Source organism: Photinus pyralis, unplaced genomic scaffold (genome assembly GCF_008802855.1).
Source record: "Photinus pyralis isolate 1611_PpyrPB1 unplaced genomic scaffold, Ppyr1.3 Ppyr1.4_LG6, whole genome shotgun sequence".
NCBI lineage: Eukaryota > Metazoa > Arthropoda > Insecta > Coleoptera > Lampyridae > Photinus > Photinus pyralis.
Genome location: NW_022170663.1, coordinates 22,526,050 through 22,546,102, shown reverse-complemented (window position 1 = coordinate 22,546,102; position 20,053 = coordinate 22,526,050). Strand labels below are relative to the sequence as shown.

The 20,053-nt window shown below is 35.9% G+C and overlaps 1 protein-coding gene across 1 annotated transcript in view; it reads right to left on the bottom strand.

Moving 5' to 3' along the window:
* LOC116174537 overlaps positions 1-19,414 on the bottom strand; it is a 78,998-nt gene extending 59,584 nt beyond the window's left edge. Inside the window, exon 1 of the mRNA XM_031492473.1 lies at positions 19,277-19,414. Coding sequence (XP_031348333.1) covers positions 19,277-19,414 — 138 coding nt within the window. The remainder of the gene's footprint in view (positions 1-19,276) is intronic.
* Positions 19,415-20,053: the final 639 nt, after the last annotated feature.

Genomic DNA, 20,053 nt, shown 5'->3' with positions numbered 1-20,053 from the left:
ATCGGATACTTTCCAAGAGGTTTAACAAACGACGGAGTGAAAATCTAAATTATAAATAAAGCATTTCGTTGATTATTAATTACGCATTAATAATAAATTGAAAGGTTTCAGGTGTTTTCCTTTCGTGTAAAAGTTATGAAGTCTTTTCACGTTGTAAACATGCTTGCGGAAAAATAACGGGATTTTCAAAGCCTATTTCAGTGATTCGTCGTCGAATGTAGGGGTTGAAATATTCGCGAGGAATGAACAAATCGATTCGAGTACGAGGTTGTGCAACTCTGGCATGCCAGGTGACGTCATACTGAAGGGAGTCATGTTCCATCCGAGCCGCTGCATGATATACGGTTATTGGATATTTGCTTCGGTGTCGTATTCCACGACACTTTCCCTTCTAGACAGAAACACCAAAGGATCTTTCCGCCTAAACTCGTAAAATGTTTGCAATAAAAACGTGCGATATCTCATGTTGACATGTTTTATTTAGGATTACCTTTATATCATATTGAGGAAGCTGAAATGTTGCCCCCGTTGCCGACCTGATTAAGGGTAACTCAACTCTTTCTGGTCTACCATGAGAATAATATGCTGTTAGAAAGATTCTTTTTAACAGAAACCCCTTCGGGGAGAAATTTTTTGCGGACGAGCAAAATAAGAGGGCATTGGAGAAAATCAACTTTATTAAGTTGTGGGCGTAATCGCAGATGCCGGAAAATTATTTTTCTGGATAAACTCCCCCCTGCTAATCTAATCAATTACGCCAGAAATAAATTAACGGCATCTTAGACCTGGATTCCGTTTAAAATTCTGAATATCTTTCCAATCCGATCGTTAGGTGCCACTTCGCTGCACAACGGCGAGATTTCACGCTTGCTTACGTCTCTCGTCACGAAATCACTGAGTAGTGACGTGTTTACAAGATACGTGACACACATAAAACTTCTGATTTATCTATTTTAAAATGATGACTTATTGGACACTTGTTTTGGATTCTGAAGTGGCTCCAGTACGCGACTTCATCAAAATTAGAAATATGGAAATAAGCTAAATACATTTAGATAGCAGGTTATCTATCAGACAAATTCAAGTAATACAATAAAACTGGGCGTTACTTCTATTGGACATTTAGGGGCAGATATTCTTGTCTGTTAATTTGGCAGTTAATTTCCATGGAAACAACTTTGTTCACATTGAAGGGTGTCTTATTAGATGTTTGCCTAAGCTGTCTTCCATGTTTCCGTTAAATTTATCTGATTTGCATGGAAGTGATTCTTTTAACAATCGTCTTCATAGAAGTATCTAGTAATCCCCCCCCCCCCTCCCTTCCACCTACCTTCTCAACCTATAATATACTCGTACAATCATTATATTGATATATTTTATAAACCGAGGAATTTTAAAAACCCTCTTACTATCGAATTGAATCCGTTAGAAATTTTAGTAAGCTTGGAGACATTTCAAAGTTTAAAATTTAAACACTTTGAGGCAGGTCGGGAACTTTAGACATTGAAAGCTTTTGGTGTTTCAGAACCTTCAGAGACTTCAGAGGACATTAAATACTTCTAAATCAATGGTGACTTCGACGCCTTAAGTCTTGTGAGATTGAGAGACTTCATAAGACTCTACAAGATTTCAGGCATTTACGTGAGAAGCTTCAGACATTTCAGAAACCACAGAAAACTCAGGATATGGCAAACTTCGCGTGCTTCAGAAACAGAATGTGTGACTAATCCTCGCAGTTTTTAAATTTGTATCGTTCTCCTTTTTAAATTATTAAAGGCGAAAAACGCAAGCTACGCCACTGGAAATGTTTTACCGCGAATATTAGTAGCTCAAATTCCACAAGAGCGAATGTTGTTATGATTTTTGTTGTCGGCTTGTACGATGGATGGGAGGGGTATGTTTGTTGTATGTGTGGTTGTTCTTGTATTGTCATTACTAATTGTAATTGTAATTGATGATACTTTTTTATGATTGGTTTTCCAGCCAAAATAAAATGGGAAACCCGCTGGCCTTACTAGTGTACCTGCTACTGATACGATTTTTAGAAACGGACAGGGCATGTGAATGAGAGTCATTCCCCCTGAGCTGTATAAAACGACTCAGTAGGTTTCTGGAATGGTTTTTCTCAGCCCTGACCCCTGATGTCATACCAGTTGAAAACTATAATGTAAAATTGTTAAATGAAATTTGGAAAAGAAGAACGAAAGTAAGTGAGTAAGTACATATCCCGGAAGGTTTTCAATAGCTTTTTTTTTCATTGTTATCAATGAAGTCCCTGGAGCTATTCTCGTGTGATTCAGGACGGGCAACCCTGATTTGTATTTGGATTTGATTGTTTTGTTATTAACGTTTTTAATAAAATTTCCCTCTCCCCATTTCTTCCGTTTTATTTATGTTGGCCGATCCTTAGAGCGGCACACACACACATCCTCAAGCAACTCATTTCACCACACAACACAGGTTCTATCAGTAGGAAAGTTTTTTAGGCCAGTGGTGTCCACAAGACACCAACACTATAGCCTAGGGGCTGGGGAAATATAGGCATAAAGTTCTGAAACCGAAGAATGTGATGAAAGTCCAGGAGTAGAGGGCGTTAGTTTTAATTGATGATTAACAAATTCGCATTGCGCATGCGCACACTCGATGTTTAAAATATGCTTATGTTTGCGTTTACTAAAAGGATATTTCTTTACTATTGTTTAGAAGAATTTCAAAAATATCTTCATAAGTAAGCTGAAATTGCGCAGTTTCTCTATGCGCACATCTACAAAGTAAACTTGTTAATGGCGAAACCTTTACATAATTTTGATATAAGTTAAATAATCAGAGTGAAAAGGGAACGGTACTAAAACAAACAAAAATAAAATAAATAAAATAAATAAAATAAATAAAATAAATAAAATAAATAAAATAAATAAAATAAATAAAATAAATAAAATAAATAAATAAATAAAATAAATAAAATAAATAAAATAAATAAAATAAATAAAATAAATAAAATAAATAAAATAAATAAAATAAATAAAATAAATAAAATAAATAAAATAAATAAAATATTACAACCCTAAGCTACTCTAAAAAATGACAAATTATTCACTTCAAATTGGCCGAAGAAGAAAATGTAAATTCAAGGAAAACAAATATAGATAGAAAGTATCTCTTTTATACTGAGAGTTTGAATGTGATTTTCTAAACGCATTCTAAAAACAAGTTAATCAAATGACCTTACAAATACATATAACCCTGTCATTTAATCCGTTGTGAGATGTCGACGAATATCGGTTACGTGGTAGGTGATGTTTTCGGAAACCTTTGATTCGATCGATTAATTTATTTCGCGAGTTTTAATTTGATTTGAGTTTTGATTGTGGTTTTGCTCTTAAACGGCGAAAAGATAAGGCATTATAGGTGTACCAACCCCAATGAATGAAAATTTTAGCTTTTAGCTCGCGCCCTAGCTATACCCTTTAGAAGCATCGATACACTCTGTTATGATAGGAAATTGGGTAGCCCTTTTCTTTAAATCCGAGTCATGTCTAAATAGCGGGGTAGACATTAGTCAGGGCAAATATATTTATTACCCATCGTAGTTTATAATTCGCGAATAGATGATTCCGTTTACTATGCGGGTCCTTTGGAACCTTTAACTTTGGCATTTACTTGCGAATAAATATTGAAATACGTTTCAGGATTTGTAAAAATTTTTGAGTTTAATTTTATAGATAGATAAGAAAGATTAATTAAAATCTTTTTGAGGTTTCAAGTTTAGGAAGATATTTTGAAGGACGTTTCAGAACGGGTTTAATTGTATGTGCTTCACGGGCGTTCTTACGAAATACAGAAAGAATCGTTGAATTTTCAACACTTTTTATAAATATTCGAATTTCGTTTTATTTTTACAGCAAAATTAGTAAACTAAGATTTTATTTATTGACACGACATGCATTTCATTTTTTTACGTATAAAAATTCTAGTGTCATAGAACTACATAATATGCCATGCGCTTGAGGGAAATCAGAGTAACAAAACAATCGCTTCCCGAAAAACTATATTTTTTATTATATTTTCGCTTTGTTAATAAACAATAATGTCAGTCATGGATAGTCTAATCAAGAAATAAACCCACCGGCTCTGTGAAAGACTAATCTATTACTGGTGCAAAAATGAATTTTGTAAGGAAATTTTTGATAATTGAAAGAACAGAAAAAAGAGATTCAAGTCCATGAAATGTTTATTGACATGTAAATAAAAAATAATGCCTTTTCGGTTCGATTAGGGACCTTTTCAAATTTTTAATTACGATTCTTGTTCATCAATTCTTAATGAAGTTTTTTACAGTTGATGTTATTACATGAGACTAAATTAAAAATATTTGTACGTTATGAAAAATTAAACAAAAAAGATCCGTGTGATGAAATTTGAAACGAACAGTGTCAAATGTTCTTCCCGCCTTTTCTGAGCTCCTCTCACCTCCTTCGGATCTATTCAACGCCTCCTTCACGCATTCTATGCTCTTCCATTACGCCTCCTTTGGGCCTTGTCGGCGCTTCCTTTGGGCGCACCTACAGTTGCTTCGAAAAATCAACATTTTAGGTTGGTATATCAATTTACCTTAAAATTCCCATTTTTCTGTAGTAAAATACATCCGAAGATCCATTCGAGCAAGCACATTTTAAGAAATGAGATATGCCCTTTTTGCCTTAGAATGGGAGCCGGGAAATGAAACCTATGTGAGGGTGCCAACAACCCAAAAAACTAAAGTGCCTAAAATAAATTTAATGTCGCTATGATTGTAATGCTAAACCACTTTTTTGTATTAATTGCTTGCTAAATAGCAAGTTTGAAATTAATTCTTTCATTTATAACTTGGATAATACAAAATTTGCAATTTATTTCGAGTCTAAATACATTTGAGGGGGTTTGAGCTTAATTTTCATGAAAAATCTGTGAAATGGGAGGAGCAATAAATTTTTCTACCAGCAATAAATTATCATTTAGCATCATTCGACGGTGGGGTTGCTAACGGACCCCTTAGCAACAGAGAAGGGAAAATGCTAGTAAAATAACTTCGATTTCGCTGCAAGAAAATCAACCTTTTTATGTTTATAGTGAAGAGTGGGGATCGTGGGCAAATTAAAAAATCTTTCTCTGTTCTCTGACTTACAGGGTAGACAGAATATGCAATTTGATAAATAATCTTTTGAGTGTGTGGGTTTTATTTCAATATGGGCACAGTAAAATAAGGTGAAAGCTTTCAGGTGTAGTAAATGTTGGATATCGAAGTACCACATTACAGTTTTATGAATGCCTTTTGATAATTGTATTTTATAAGGTATATAAATTATAAATATAATACGGGTCGACACTAAATATAATATAACCTGATTTAAAATCGTTTTCTTGTTTCAGGTGTAAGCACCTCGTCGTTCCTACGTGTGGTGAGTCAATCTATTTATAATCCATTTCACACCGTGTTACTTCCATTATTTACGTACATGTCGCAAATTCACAAAAATCATTATTCACCGAAACGAAATCGCTCACATTGACAGTACATTATCCGAAATACATTTTCGTGGATTGCTTCTGATGAAAATTTCAGCTTTAGGTTTATCGCGCGCAATCAATAACGCTCAAGGTGTTAATGTGTTAGAAAGTTCAATATTTGTCGGAACTTTCTGATAAATGTTTAAATAACTTCGATTTCGCTGCAAGAAAATCAACATTTTTATGTTCTAAGCCCATAGTGCACTAAATATTCTGTTTGTGGAAAGCAACTTAGTCACGTAGTTTTTATTGGTTAAAAAAGGTCCTGCTAAATGACTCCAGTTTCATCAGTTTCCCTGCAAACATTTAGTTTATAATTTTCGAGGGGTGCTTATAATTCAAAGGAGGTGCTGAAAGGGCGTATTATTATCATATCACACTATAAATTGTGCAATTAAAAATAGAAATCCACTAGTTTTAGGTTTTGTCCAGAGTACATAACTTTAAAACAATTCATTTCATGTGTAATTGAGTACATTTAAATACACAAAATATATTAAGAAAAATGTTCAGTAATCATCTAACATATCTCGTATTGATTAGTTGCAAATACAAAACCGTCTAAAGCGTTCATCAATGGAGCACAGCCACAGACGTCAAAAAGAAAGAAGGAAACCACTCCAATGATATGGTAGCAGTCAGAAGAAATAATGGCGCGCCAATGAAATAATTTGCATGTTACCAATATGACGACAGAATCTTCACTGCGCCAGAAAAAGTTTAAAGAAGAGATAGGATTAGAAATATCATAGAAAACATTGCACGACCTTGGCCGGAGAAACAAAGAACTAAAGTAATAAGAATTGTATAACACTCGGATGGCTTCTAAAGGCAAAAATAATGAGTATCACGGCACGGCAAATTTCCTCCAGGAATAACTTACATATAAACTAGTGAATGACAAAGAAAATACCTAGATGGCGTAAGAATATCAAATATACACCAGAGTAAGAATTAAAAAGTTACTTAAATTTAAATCAGGAATATCAATTGCTTACAAAGCGGTCACTAAACCATCCACAAGCACCTGTCCAGTTGGCTCAATTAAAACATAGGTAGGTACACTAACGAAACCTTTAAACAAATTTCTAGGACACGTCCAGCCCCCGACACGATAAAAATGTCGATATTGGCGTAAATTTGATTAACTTGAGAAATTCAGCAGTCTTTAACATGCCAAAGAATTGATTAACACCTGATCTGATCCGGGCACGAAATAGAAAAAAAGACCTTACCTTATCTAGGTCGTAATTCAAGCTCGATTAACCAATCATTTACAGAATGAAATAAATTTACTTGACATACAACAATCAGGCTGAGAGAAACACAGGCACCCAGGGCCAGCAAACATGTACCACGCAGACAAACGATCGATAGGTAATTAATTAAAGCAAATCTACCGTAAAGTAATCCAAAATCTCTGCTTAATTACGGTCAAAACTATGGTACCTACTTCGGAACTTCACTTCTTTGATTGCACTCAAACTTCGATGTAGATTACGTAATTACGTAAAATTGACCCTTGGATGGTAAACAAACACCCTTTAACTAATAAATTTCTATTCAGCGACAAACACTCGATAACCAAAGCACTCTGATTAAAATTAACACGTCCTTATCCCGAAATTTAATTAGTGTACGCAGCGATATCAACTCTTATCGCAAGGACCGGAGAGAAACTTTTTACAAATACTACGTACACGTTTCCAGATGAATAAATTTAATCTTTTACGCATACTTTAGAATCACAATATCATAACAAAATGAACAAAACAAAGAAAGCAATTATTTAAACAACTAAGAATTGTGATCCTAAACAAGATCGACTTCGAAATCAAACATGATCGGAATTGCGCTTATTCCCACCACATTCAACGTTAATAAAAATTGAAATTAGACATACAGGGTGACCCATCAAAACGGCAGGTGCGGAAGTCAAATAAAACGTTCGCCTGATGTATTTTTCACAACAATATTTTTTGTTTAAGCATGCTTGCCACTCTCTAATTGTGCCAAAATCAAGGGACTAATGCTGTGATTAAACGAGCATCCCAACTTTCAATAGGCCTTTTCACTGTCAACTTACACACCAACTTCATGACGTACTTATTTCTCATATTCCTACGTATGGGGATGCGTTTCAATAAATATTTTAATTTTATGACTTTGAAAATGATCTGTCACTCAATAGGGAGTGCACGTATAGTAATGTTAAAGTGAAGGCAGGTAGGGGTGCGGAGGTAAATGGTAAAACTAAAGTCTTCCATTTAACTCTTTAGCTATATCTAAACGAGCGTGTCTTTTTCGATTGTTGATTTTTTAGCAAAACAACGAATTTTAAATGAAAGCTCTGTATAATCAATAAAGCTCTCAGTGCATTTCATGAAATCATCTTCGACATTTAAATGAACGTTCGTTAAACCTTTTAAAGGACCTCTAAAGGATAATCGGGTTTATTTGTCCATATCGTCCCAATATTCACAACGGTCAATTACAAAGTTGGAACATGCATGCTGCTAAACTCAAACTTTAACAATCTCCATCAAAATGCTTTCATAAATTACGTATAGAAAATCAATTTTGCAAGAACTATTTCCTAGACTATTTCAGTATAAACGGAGTCATTCCGAAACGTTTCAAGTTTGAAAGTTGCATAAGGACTTTTGTGTGCAGTTATCTGAAGAGATCGCTTTATTTCGCCTATAGGTACCCAGGTAGCGAACTTAAATATTCTCATTTAAAACTGACCCACGTGCGGAATCGATCGCGGCGAAAATGAATACGTGGCAATTTTACACGAATTTTGTACGCTATTCAAATCATTTCCTACGCCCTTTTTACGTGACCCAAACAGTTCTAATCAATAATTCAAGTTTAGGACACTTTCCGCAATGAGGCCCGATGTCGGAAGTGATATACAGCGTGGAAAGTGGAGAGAGGGTCGAACTTTCGTCGGCAGAAAATTAAAAAGTTGGTGAATCGGAAATAAAATAATGAAAAATTCCTCAAGTGAATAAGAGCTACGCTTGATCCAATTATAAAGAATAATGAAAGTTAATTACAGTTTCCATAAAGCAGCGTAAAAAATTGAGTCAGTTTCAAAAGATAACCTACTCGGTGTTAAATTAAAATGTAATTTTCTTAAGTACAAACTCTCATTATGGAAAAAACTTAGTCGGGCAGAATATTTTTCCGACCCCTCCGTTTTAATTTAGTTTTAAAGGTCGCAATTTAAGCTTTGATTTAACAGCGCATGTATGCTGCGTTGGGGTAATTCTCGGCCATTCTTCTGTCTCGCCGGATAGTCGTTTTACTTACGATTTATCGCTAATTTGAGAAATTGGAAATTAAAAATTACTGAGGGCGGGCGATGTAATTATGAGGCTCAAAAATGGTACAACCTTTGTAATAAAAGCGCGAGAGCAGCGTGGAGGGTGAAATTTTCGAGGGTACATACACTTGGAAATAAATTAAGCGTTATATAATTAATGGGGGGGTAGAAAAGGGGTACGTAATGGAAACACTGGATGATTCAGCAGTATGTGTAAAGCGGCAAGGTAGCTAACAAGCTAACGCGGAAAAATGTTCAAACTACATTCCTAAAATAACATTGTTAAAATGGAACGCTTTCTACTTTAAACAAACTCCCCATCAGAACGTAGAAAGGAGCTCTTATGTAAATTTAAGATTTTACAACCAAATTTAATTTTAAATTACGACTAAATGGTAAAAAAATAACGTTTTCCGACTTCGGCTTGTGGGAAAGCTATAATTGTATGCAGCTTTGCACGTTTTATTTTCCCTTCCATTTAGCTTTAGTGTATACGATTCAGTATTAAACATTTTCTCTCTGAGGGTATATAATGTAACAAATTGTTCATTATTTGATTTTTGCACACAACAAGGTCAAATTTTTACAGTCATTTGTCCTGCATCAGACAATGCTGACCATTTGTCTTCGAAAATTTACCCCCGGATTTTTTTTATCTAAGGAAATTCTCCCTTCAAACAGCCGCCCTCAAAATATTCGACTCCCAAGTAAAATTCTCAAAGCTGGAACGCGCCCGCACCAAGAGTTTACCTCAAAAGGAAGAAAACTGAAATTTAAAAGTATATGCGCCCTTATATTGTACTCAACCACAAATTCGGTTTCTGTGACAACATTCCCGGAAATTCTCCTACAGGAAAACCCGCCACCAAATAAATTCACTTTGGGACATTCACACCCTCTTTGGAATACTCACCAGTAACTTTTTCGAACGAAAACCTACGCTGGGAAAACTCTGCAAGAGTTCTTAAAGGTTTTTGTCCTCGAAATAATTGCTGTTTACTCAATTCTAAAGGTCCCTTTTATTTTTATAAGAATTCGTTACTCGCCCCCAAATACTCACTTGGAACTATTCGAGTGCGAATTTTCGAAAGCAGTAGTACCTACCATTGATTAATAGTTATTTACATAAAAGTCCAGAAATATAATATACTAGCTGCCCGACCCGGCTTCGCACGGGTGTTTATAATGGGGTCATCCCGCCTTCATTTTTTATTTCTGATCCACAAAGTACATTAAAAATAAAAAGACCCGTGTGTCCCCAATTTTTATTTGCGAGTAAAATAAACCCAAAATAAATTATTGAAAAGCTGTGTTTTTAGTCCGAATTTGAAACGCTTCAGACTAAATACGTCACAAACCTACAACCAATCACGTAGAAGTGAGCTGGCAACCTTACGCGAGGGTCTGACGTTTGTCACATTTGACGTTTTGAGAGGGATGTTTAACTGCATCTAGCACGAAAGTGACAAGTGCCTGTGACAGATGACGCAAGTTATAAATGCCATTCTCTTGCAATATTGCCAAGTCGTTATGTCATCTGAATGGTTCTAGGAGCTGATTGGTCGGGCTTATTACGTCACAGAGCCCGCCACAATCATATCGTTTTGAATAAACCTTTAAAACCGCACATGTTCATTATTTTTTTGCTAATCAGCCTCTATTTTTAAATAAACTTTTACTGTCCAAAAAAATGTTTTATGGTTTTAGGTACACGCTTATTAAATTAGAACTGCGGAATTCAACTATACTGTAAACCCCCAATTCGTGGTTACATGTTGGGATGGATTGTATGATGTTGGTTGCAGAAAAAATAATACCTCAAAATTTGGATTGAAACCCCTTTCCCGAATTATATTTGCACCAAAAAATGATGTCATTTGGAATACGCATCAGTTATAATGTTGAATACTCTGCAAGAAATGCTTCGATAGAGGGATTTGCCCTGAAAGAAGCAATAAATAAATAAAAATAAATAAATTCAGTGGTTCAGGTGGCTGTAAGTTGCGGTAATTTGAGTTTTCTACTGGCACGATATAATCCTGCTGGTTCTAGTCGAAACTTCAAAGCGGAAGGAATTCTGTGGAGTATTGGACTCGATCATCAACTTTTTGGACTATACTTTTCTAATTAATTGATCAATTATTTCCGAAGAGTTGACCAAATAATGAAAATCTTGCGTGTGATCTAATTGCTCCGAAATAAATGCATAAGTGCAAACGTTGAGGGCGTGGTGTAGGAACGTGACTTAACAAACTTCCTCGAAGCCTTAATGCGCTACTTACATTCCTTGTAACTTAAATAACTATTAAGTTTGGCGCAACATTTTCCGTTGCGCTTTAATATTTTTAACTAAAATTTAGCTGAAATGATTAATTATGCCCTTTTGCTTACTTCTCTCCTATTTAATTTTTTCATACCACGAACATAAATTAGAGTATTTAAATGATTTGCTGGTTTAGGGTAGTTTTAAAAATTTTATTGCAACTAGCAGACCTTACCTTAATGGGACAGTATTTCTAGTAGAGTAGGTCGCTAGATTTTACATGGCGTAAGTATCTATAATGGCAAGTGGTGGAAGCTCGAATGGGATTTTTATTTTGGATCAAACCCTAGCATTACAAGAATATTATACAACTTCTATGTGAAGCTTTCGAAAAAACTGTTGCCTGTTGCCTGTGGATTGGTCCCAAATCAGCTATGTAATTTAATCCCGTGGAAGCCTTCGAATTGCTACAAGAACGTTATATGTGCGAATAAAAAATTGCAGAAATATGGAGTGAAACAATTACTTCGTCAATTCTTAAGGTTCAAGCCAAGTATAATTGGGACGCAACTTCAAAGATAACTCGATTCCTTTGTAATGTAAATTTTTCTTTGCTAGAAATTCTTTCTTATCAATTTTTAAAGAATGGCCTGAAGCTTTAAAATTCATGTCCTTTGCTTTATTCCCAGAGCGAGCGTTGTAAGATTCCGAAGCTTTGTCCGTAGATGTAAGGGTTTTATTGCGGCGTAAGGGTCATATTAAAAGGAATTTTAAATTATTTTCTTAGTAGTTCTGTCGAAAATGTAAAGATTGCCGGTTTTTTATGTCATACGCATATTGCTCCAACCAGAAATGAAGGGAAAAAAGTTGCTGGGAACGCGATTAGCATTAACGACGGATGAGAGAGAGACCCTTCTGGCATACGATGTCCGATTCAACTATCCGCTTTAAAATTTTCATTAATTCGGAATTAAATTCGAAGCGACAAGGCTGACGGTAGTTTTAATTTTTTAAGCGTCGCATTCGAGAGGTTCCTTGGAGATGCGCTTGACGGTTTAGTTATCCATTATCGTCCCAAGCGGTTTCTATTAATTTCATTTACTGCAAAGCAGTTCATTCTGATAAACGTCTAGTTCCAGGAGTGACGCTGGCGTTTTTAGATTGCGTGATGCATAATCCCGGCACGTAAAGGAGTTTAATGTGTCGGCAGTTTTTGATCGACCAAATATTTTTGGAGGTACTCTCTGGAGGTAGTTCTTAATTAGTATGCCCCACCGACTTACTTCTTCAGATCTAAGTTTGTAATTGTGTTTTCAAACTCTCGCTATGCCAGAATTTTCCCATTAATCTAAATTAGATGTCATTCACATGTAACCGACATATTTGAATGTGGAAACGCGTTTCAGACGAGGAAATGTAACATTGTTTGAATATATGAAGCAATATCTGCACGTGACAATACGCAAGTGGATGTGTTGTAATTTAAATTCTCTATGGGACGGAGTATTTTATCTTGAAATTGAGATTTATATTTGAAGACAGCGAAGCTAGCGTTTTCCTTCCCATATTTCGAGTTGTATTTTAAGTTTTGCTTATTTACAAATGAGGAAAGGCGAACTTTTAGTTTACTTACATTCACCTACCCACAACCACTGTATTATTAAACTTGTTGAAAACTTTTAGACTCCGCCCCTTCTCGATAGTAGCATAATTCAATATTTCAAACAAACAATTGCTTCAGTCATATCCAAAAATGATTATGGTGAAGTAGTACCCGGTCCAAAAATGTATAATGGGTAAGATGAAACAATCAATGTTTCATTACCAGTGTTCTTACAAAATTATTGATTTCCAACACAAAATCGAGGTTCTTGAATAATTACTCGACGAGTCGTTCGCATTGCCACCAACTGCATTTAATGCCTTAATCTAAGCATAAGCTAAGAATAATAATAATAATGTCGTAGTTCCGCGCAAGTGTGCTTCCTAAACAACCAAAATTTCAGGCACTATTTGACCTTCAATGCATGTAGACGAGCTAATTTTGCTACGTGAAGAGAAAGTTGCTGATGGACAATGAAAACAAACAGGTGACCGGCGTGATGCTGAATTTAACTAAATTTTATTACGTACACGCAAAAAACATCATTCTCATTACGCTAACTTATATTAACTCGAAGAGAGGTGAGTCTCCTTCCCGCGCCACCACACAATAATCCAAACTCGGAACTTATAGCGACATCACACCATGCGTTCTAGACAACAATGCATATTTATGAAGTGATAAAATTAAAATGTGTCAATTGTAAGAGGAAAATAAAAAAGGGAATTAATTAGACCTTTCAGTTAAGTTACTATAATTTACTTGCAGCTTGTGTAATTGACAAACTTAATCCCAATTACAAATAATTGACCCTGAATCTGACCAACACCTCATCTGTTGCATTTATGTATCTTAGACCACACACAAGTTTATATATGATGACTATATAAGTTACTGTACAAAGGAATTTTATTGATTGACTCTTCGAGCGCTTTCTTTTCGAGTTAAATATCCATTTCGTTCATTATTTATTACTCTCTATAACTATAATGAATCGGGCCCAAGCATTCTTTTTATCAATGAGCCACGTAGTTAAGTTTTTTTCTCTGTGCTTTTTGCATACTCTTAGACAAGGAAGGTGAGAAATGCTTTTGAGTAGAACCGCGAATGAGCAAATGTGTCAAATTCGTATTTCCGACTAAACGGTTGAACCGATTGGAAGAAAATGCTACGGTGGCGGTTGCGGTTGCAATTGTAGTTACAGTTACGGTTACAGTTATAGTTACAGTTACAATAATATGCATATTCACAATTTAAAATCTTTTTACAATTATTTTGATCGTCTAGGAATTTGCTCTTTATCACCATTATTAGGATTCTTTTAGGGCGGAATCTTTATAACTTCTAGAACCTACGACTCTTAGAGCCTTTTTGAAATCATCATACAGAACATCCGTTAATTCCCTCCTGACGCGGGTTGGATTTGTTGAGAAGATAATTGAAAAAATGCAAATATTCGAAAACTAAAGATCCACGCCATCGTCGTCTTGGAAAGTACTTCGAATCCTATAATAAATTCATTTGATTTTTTCTTCACTGAATATTTAATTAATAATGCAACATTCATAATAAAAATTTGGAAAAAGCTGACTCAAAATTATTAGCAGAATATTTCGAAATTTAAATACTTGAGCATGTTTGGAGAAATTACGCCACTTCCATATTGGCGTGTGTTAGAAACAAATATTTTTGCTTCCCTTGCAAGAAATTATAAATGCCATGTAAATGACAAGAAATCCTAAAATGAACATAATTATTACGATTAAACAATGAATCAAAAACAAATTCTTACCATTAGTCTAAAAAGACAATAACTTAATTCCTAATTGCTCTCAAAAAATAACAGCTCTGCTGTACAGATAGTTAAACCTATCTTAGCAAACAATGTAATGAGTAATTCTAAACAAATTCGAAATATATAGAAGAAGTAAAGATAAAAGTATGTATTATCGTGCTGGAATGTTCCCCACGTTGATACTAAATACCACATTGGGTATCAACTGATAACGCCTACAGGCTAGGATCGATGTACTGCACGGTACACCGCTTACTTCTCCAAATGGCTCGATTTTCGTACCGATTAATCCAAGGCTTTATTCGTACATAAAACACAAGCAATGGAAAACAACATGCCAGTTTATACAATACGCTTGTTGGTGACCATTAATTAATGGAATGTTTCCAAATTATGGTGAAATTCAGTTGTCAATGCTGGTGCATTTAATTTACCACCGCGCACTTTGCGCTTAACTCCGTAGTATTGATTTTATGATTTCTCAATCAGTATTGTAATGTAATACAAATGATCGCAGTGACAATGGTAAAAGGATGAATTTACCGCCGATTAAATTTTGTACTCTTTCAATTTTACCACCGACTCAATCCGATACTTTACTAAGTAGAGGCGTCTTTTAACCAACTCCACTTATCAAGCCATGAAGTCCTTCTCCCTTTGCGCACTGCACTCGCCTCGGTTTACGCTGCATCTTATATCACCTTTCAAAATTAGTAATTGTGCATACTTTGACCTAACATAATATCACATGATAAATTAACACGTTAACGATACAATATGAATTTTCTATATACTCGTATACACAAATTTTACCACACACCAGGAGTAGACAGTAATTACTTTAAATTAAATAATAATTATTTAGGCGTTTGATTGCATGTAAAGGTACCTGCAGTCATGGCTCCAAGATTCTCAATAAAATTTATTGTCACAGAACTTGAATTTGTTTTCACAATAATACTGTACACCTTGTATATGTAATATCATCAACAAAATTATTTGGTATCCCTGGATGGGTTTATTGTAGTGTGGTCACCGTCAGCTGTAGGGTGTCAGGTACATCCACGATAGCGAAACAAAACCAATTAATCGCAAACTCGCCTCAGAGGCCCCACTAAAGCTCGCGGTCTTTGACTCTATTCGTCTGTAACGAGCGTAACGGTTTATTTTCTCCTTTACAAGCATTATTATTGTTCACGGTATATTTACTTGTTAAAAGATTCTTGTGACTTTTGAATAGCTGGCTCAATCTATTGTTGGAATTTTAACCACGCCATTTTACCGTGCCGGCGCCGTGATTTTTGTTGTTGATTGTCGACCTTCATCTTCCTTCTTTTCTGTCGAGAACCGTCTCAGGTTACACTTCATTAAAACCAACAGCTGAGGCGTAAGTTAGAACGCATGGAATTTTAGTTGCCATCATCCATATTTAATTGATTTCTGACAATTGGATTCAGTAAATTTGGGATTCTGGAATAATTAGTGAACGGATTCACCATTGGCTCCGTAGAGAGGATATAATTTGTGTTTTTTCTGTCTCATTGTAAGTACCACCATTTGCATTTTCCATAATTGAAGTGTACACTGTACATTTCTTTAGGTTCGGCTGTCATCACCACAATTTTTCATCGACAATTGTTGCTTCATGTATTTTATTTAGCCCTTTTATTTACGAGATATGTACATTTAGGGTTTTAATTTTAGTTCAAACTCAAATTTAATTCGACTGTAAGGACCAGACAAGGAGCTTCGGAGACGCTTTACATACCATTAAATTACCGGTGCCTGCGAGTGCCTTTGACATGTCTTCCACCTGCTGATAACGAGCATCTTTTTATTGTACTCACTTTTTTCGTACGTTACTATCAATTTTCTACCAAACCCTTCGCAAGTTCCCTTCAAATTGCCGTAGGCATCTCCTAATTTCCTCGTGGGTCTCTCTCCCTCTTAAGAACCCCTATTTGTCATACTAAATTCGACATACTGGAATCCTTGCTATCAAATTAGGTATATTATTCGTAAAACCGCATGGGAAACTTCTTATCATCTACTGTCAAGAATACTTGATAGTTCCACATTAATTTCCGTACTAGATCGGATAAAATAGAAGTGTAATGAACAATGATAACACAAATCACTCATCGATCGCATTGTATCCTGGTGGCAAGGATAACATGCTCGCATAATTTTCCACTCAGTTTGCTACAAAGTACATAAAAAACTATCTACAACTTGCAGGTAATAAAATTTAATTTACGTACTTCACCAAGCAATGTTCATATAACTGCTCCAGCTTTACCACCTGAATGTTAATGTTACAAGTACGCGTACATGTAACTTCAAAAGGGGTTTTGTACTTAAAAGGTCATTGTTATAAAGGCACCATAAAGCACACCAACGTAATTACGCCTCAACGTTTTGCTTGTAATATTCTCATATAATCTAATCGGCGAAGTGCGAAAATTTCGGTTATCAAGGTGTAAACTCGTTCAGAAAGGAACGGCCTTATACCTAACAGGAGGCAACAATAAAAGGGAGGAAAAAACTACAAAGTGGCGGGAGAATTGTTATAGGGCATCATAAATAAAATGGCTGGCTTTATGCTAAGAACATTGACCCTCCCTTCTTGGCTTGTTTTCTACTTCATGTAATACCCTATTCAGCATTAATCTTTAACCTTATTTCTTACGTACGATGTTCGTGTTCGAGGAACATTTGAAATTTTTAAATAACAAAAACGCGCCCTCCTCGGTAGAAAAAAATTAGTAGATCAAAAACGGTTTCGCGTTGATCTCGAGCTCAAAGAAAAGAGAAAAGGACTAATACTTGTTAATTTATCAGGCTCGTTATTAATGTAAATTTTTACCGCAAATTGGGCTGATTCATGGGACGCTCATCTCGGCGCAATTTACACGTAATGGTAAAGCCGAGTAATTTATAGGGAGTCAAAAACATCTTGGAATTTTCGTAATTTTAAAACCCGCATTAGAATTTACATAATTTTTGTAACTTGCCACGCGTGGCGTTTTTATAATGAAAATTTGAATTTATCTATACCTATGAAATTTATCAATATCAAATAATACATTGTACGCTTCCCAAGGGGAAAATTTAAGGTTTTCCTTTTTCCTTCGGTTATTAAGAGTCGCGCAGTTACGGCGTCATCTCTGATTATGTTGCCTTCAGATACCATCTCTTCCTTTCTCTGGCTGACTGTAAGAAGCTGAGCTGACCCTTCCTAATAAATTTTGTTACGACCAAACTGCGTCTGAATACTTGCAGCTTAGAATTGTGCCATTCCAGTATGTGATTTCTCTCCGAAATTGTAGTTTATAGTGACAATAACGCTTTGCTTTTTGCGATATTCTACTACTGCGCGATAACGATCTTGACGTCAGACCTTTTTTATTTTATACGTGGCACATATATTGCTTTGCCCCACGTTGAGCGCCAAATAATTAACTGATATGTTTCTCAGCTCAGTTATTTTATAAAATCGCCACTAATAAGAATAATTTCAGAAGTAACCATCTGATTAACACAGTCGTACATTCATTCATCTCGCACCCTCATCTCAATTATATAAATATACAGCATGCGTGACAACTATTTGTAATGTCATGTAACTAAACTGGATTTGGTACACCTGTGTAAAGTTAGCAGCCGAATTGCCGAAGACATCCGAACGTTCAGTGGCGGAGGATAATAGAAATATTTAAATAGTGGCCGCTCTGGTAGCCATGCCGGTAATTACTAAAGATTCATATTCTGTACCACACAAAAAATCGGCATTCTTTTGGCGACCGTCCGGGTAGGTGAAATCTGCCCCTAACGTACAGAAAAATTCGTTTAATCCCCACGCAAAAAAGATTTCAAATTCTCATGCTTGTCAAAACGTTAAGATTCATATTTCCTACTACACAAAAAATTAGCATTCACTGATTTTATACTTTCACTGTAACATAATATACATTCTACATAATATACGAGCTGTTTCCTTTAGCAATTTGATTCAAACTAGTTGTCAGGTAAACTCCTGACTTGACTTTCCTACTACTTTTAATAGTCATTGCCGCCATTGCAATTATTGTTTAAAACTCAGTTGTTTCGGCGCGCCGCTATACATTCAAATCATACAAGTACAATCGGGCACTCGGGCGGATTCGCGAAAACTGTTAAAAATGTAGAGAGAAGGGCTAGCGAAGACGGAACGATGTGCGGAAAGTCAAGTTAAGCATGCACGAGTTTTACGCGCATTTATCAATTTAAAAGTGAAAAAACCAAACCAATCTTTGGGGGCCCCCATCAGCCGGTACAGCAGCTCAGCAGCAGGCCATTTTAGAAAATGCTCTCTGGCGTCTTTATTATGAACCTGACACACAAAGTGCACAAGCCTTTTTTGTAGATCTCATCAAGATACATCTTTTTTGTAAACATTTTTCACCCTGATGCTCACTTTTAGAGAAAAATGCAAATCTAGAAAAATAAACTAAATAAACTAAACAAAGGAACTCTCAAAAAAATTGTAAATAAACTTTTTTTTACAGTTTTTTAAGCCATTTTGGCCAGTGTATGCGAAAAATTTTTCAAGTCGTTATGGCTCTTAAATTTTTGACACCCTCAACAACCATGAAGATGGCTACGGATCAAAACCAAAATAGAACGTTTTCGATTCCCCATACCACCCTATATGCACCCAAAATTTCGTCCAAATCGGTTCAGGGGTTTTATAGTTACCGTGTTTACAAGAAACGAATCACATACACACACTCCCACAAACGTGGCGTTGTTAAACGCACTCTCGATATCTAGGAACGCTCCCAAGGCTATCCGCCGGCAGACATTCTGGCTGATGGGCCTGTAATTCTTCGCCATGTCATATTTGGCACGACGCGGCTTAGGCAGGTACACAACTCTTTCATTTCTCCAGCTTTCGGGGAGGCTCCAAAGAGGTGCAACAAATGTAAGAGCAGCGGTTCCAGGCACTTTCGCAGAAGAGCCATGAATATCCCGTCCGGTTCAGCACTCTTAAATTGGATGGACGTGTTGACCACCCATCTCCTCGGTAACCATACGGACAGCTACTTTCCACTCGATCGGGCTTGCACCGACCCGGGTATCTCCTTTTTGTGGGGTCCGAAGTTACGTAGTCCCCGAAGCCTGGAAAGTGTGTTTGCAGAAGACACGTGGATCCTAACCCGCGGTAGATGTATATCTACCGCATGGAAGCCTCAATATCCCCAGTTCTTGCACTGGGTCTTTCAAAAGGATCGTATTCGTATGATGTTTTTGGATTTTCGGAAGACTCTCACAGAAGATCCTCCAAAATCCTCGTTTAGAGCCCAATATCAAATCGATAATCTCCTACCGAACGTGGGGGATGCTCCCTGATTAAAAAAATACAAATCAGTTGTTTGCAAGACCTACTCCAGAAGGTGATCGCCCCTCCAGTTCGTGTCAGTTGGCTGATCCTCTTACAATAAAGAGATTCCTCCACCTGTCTCAGACCTCTTA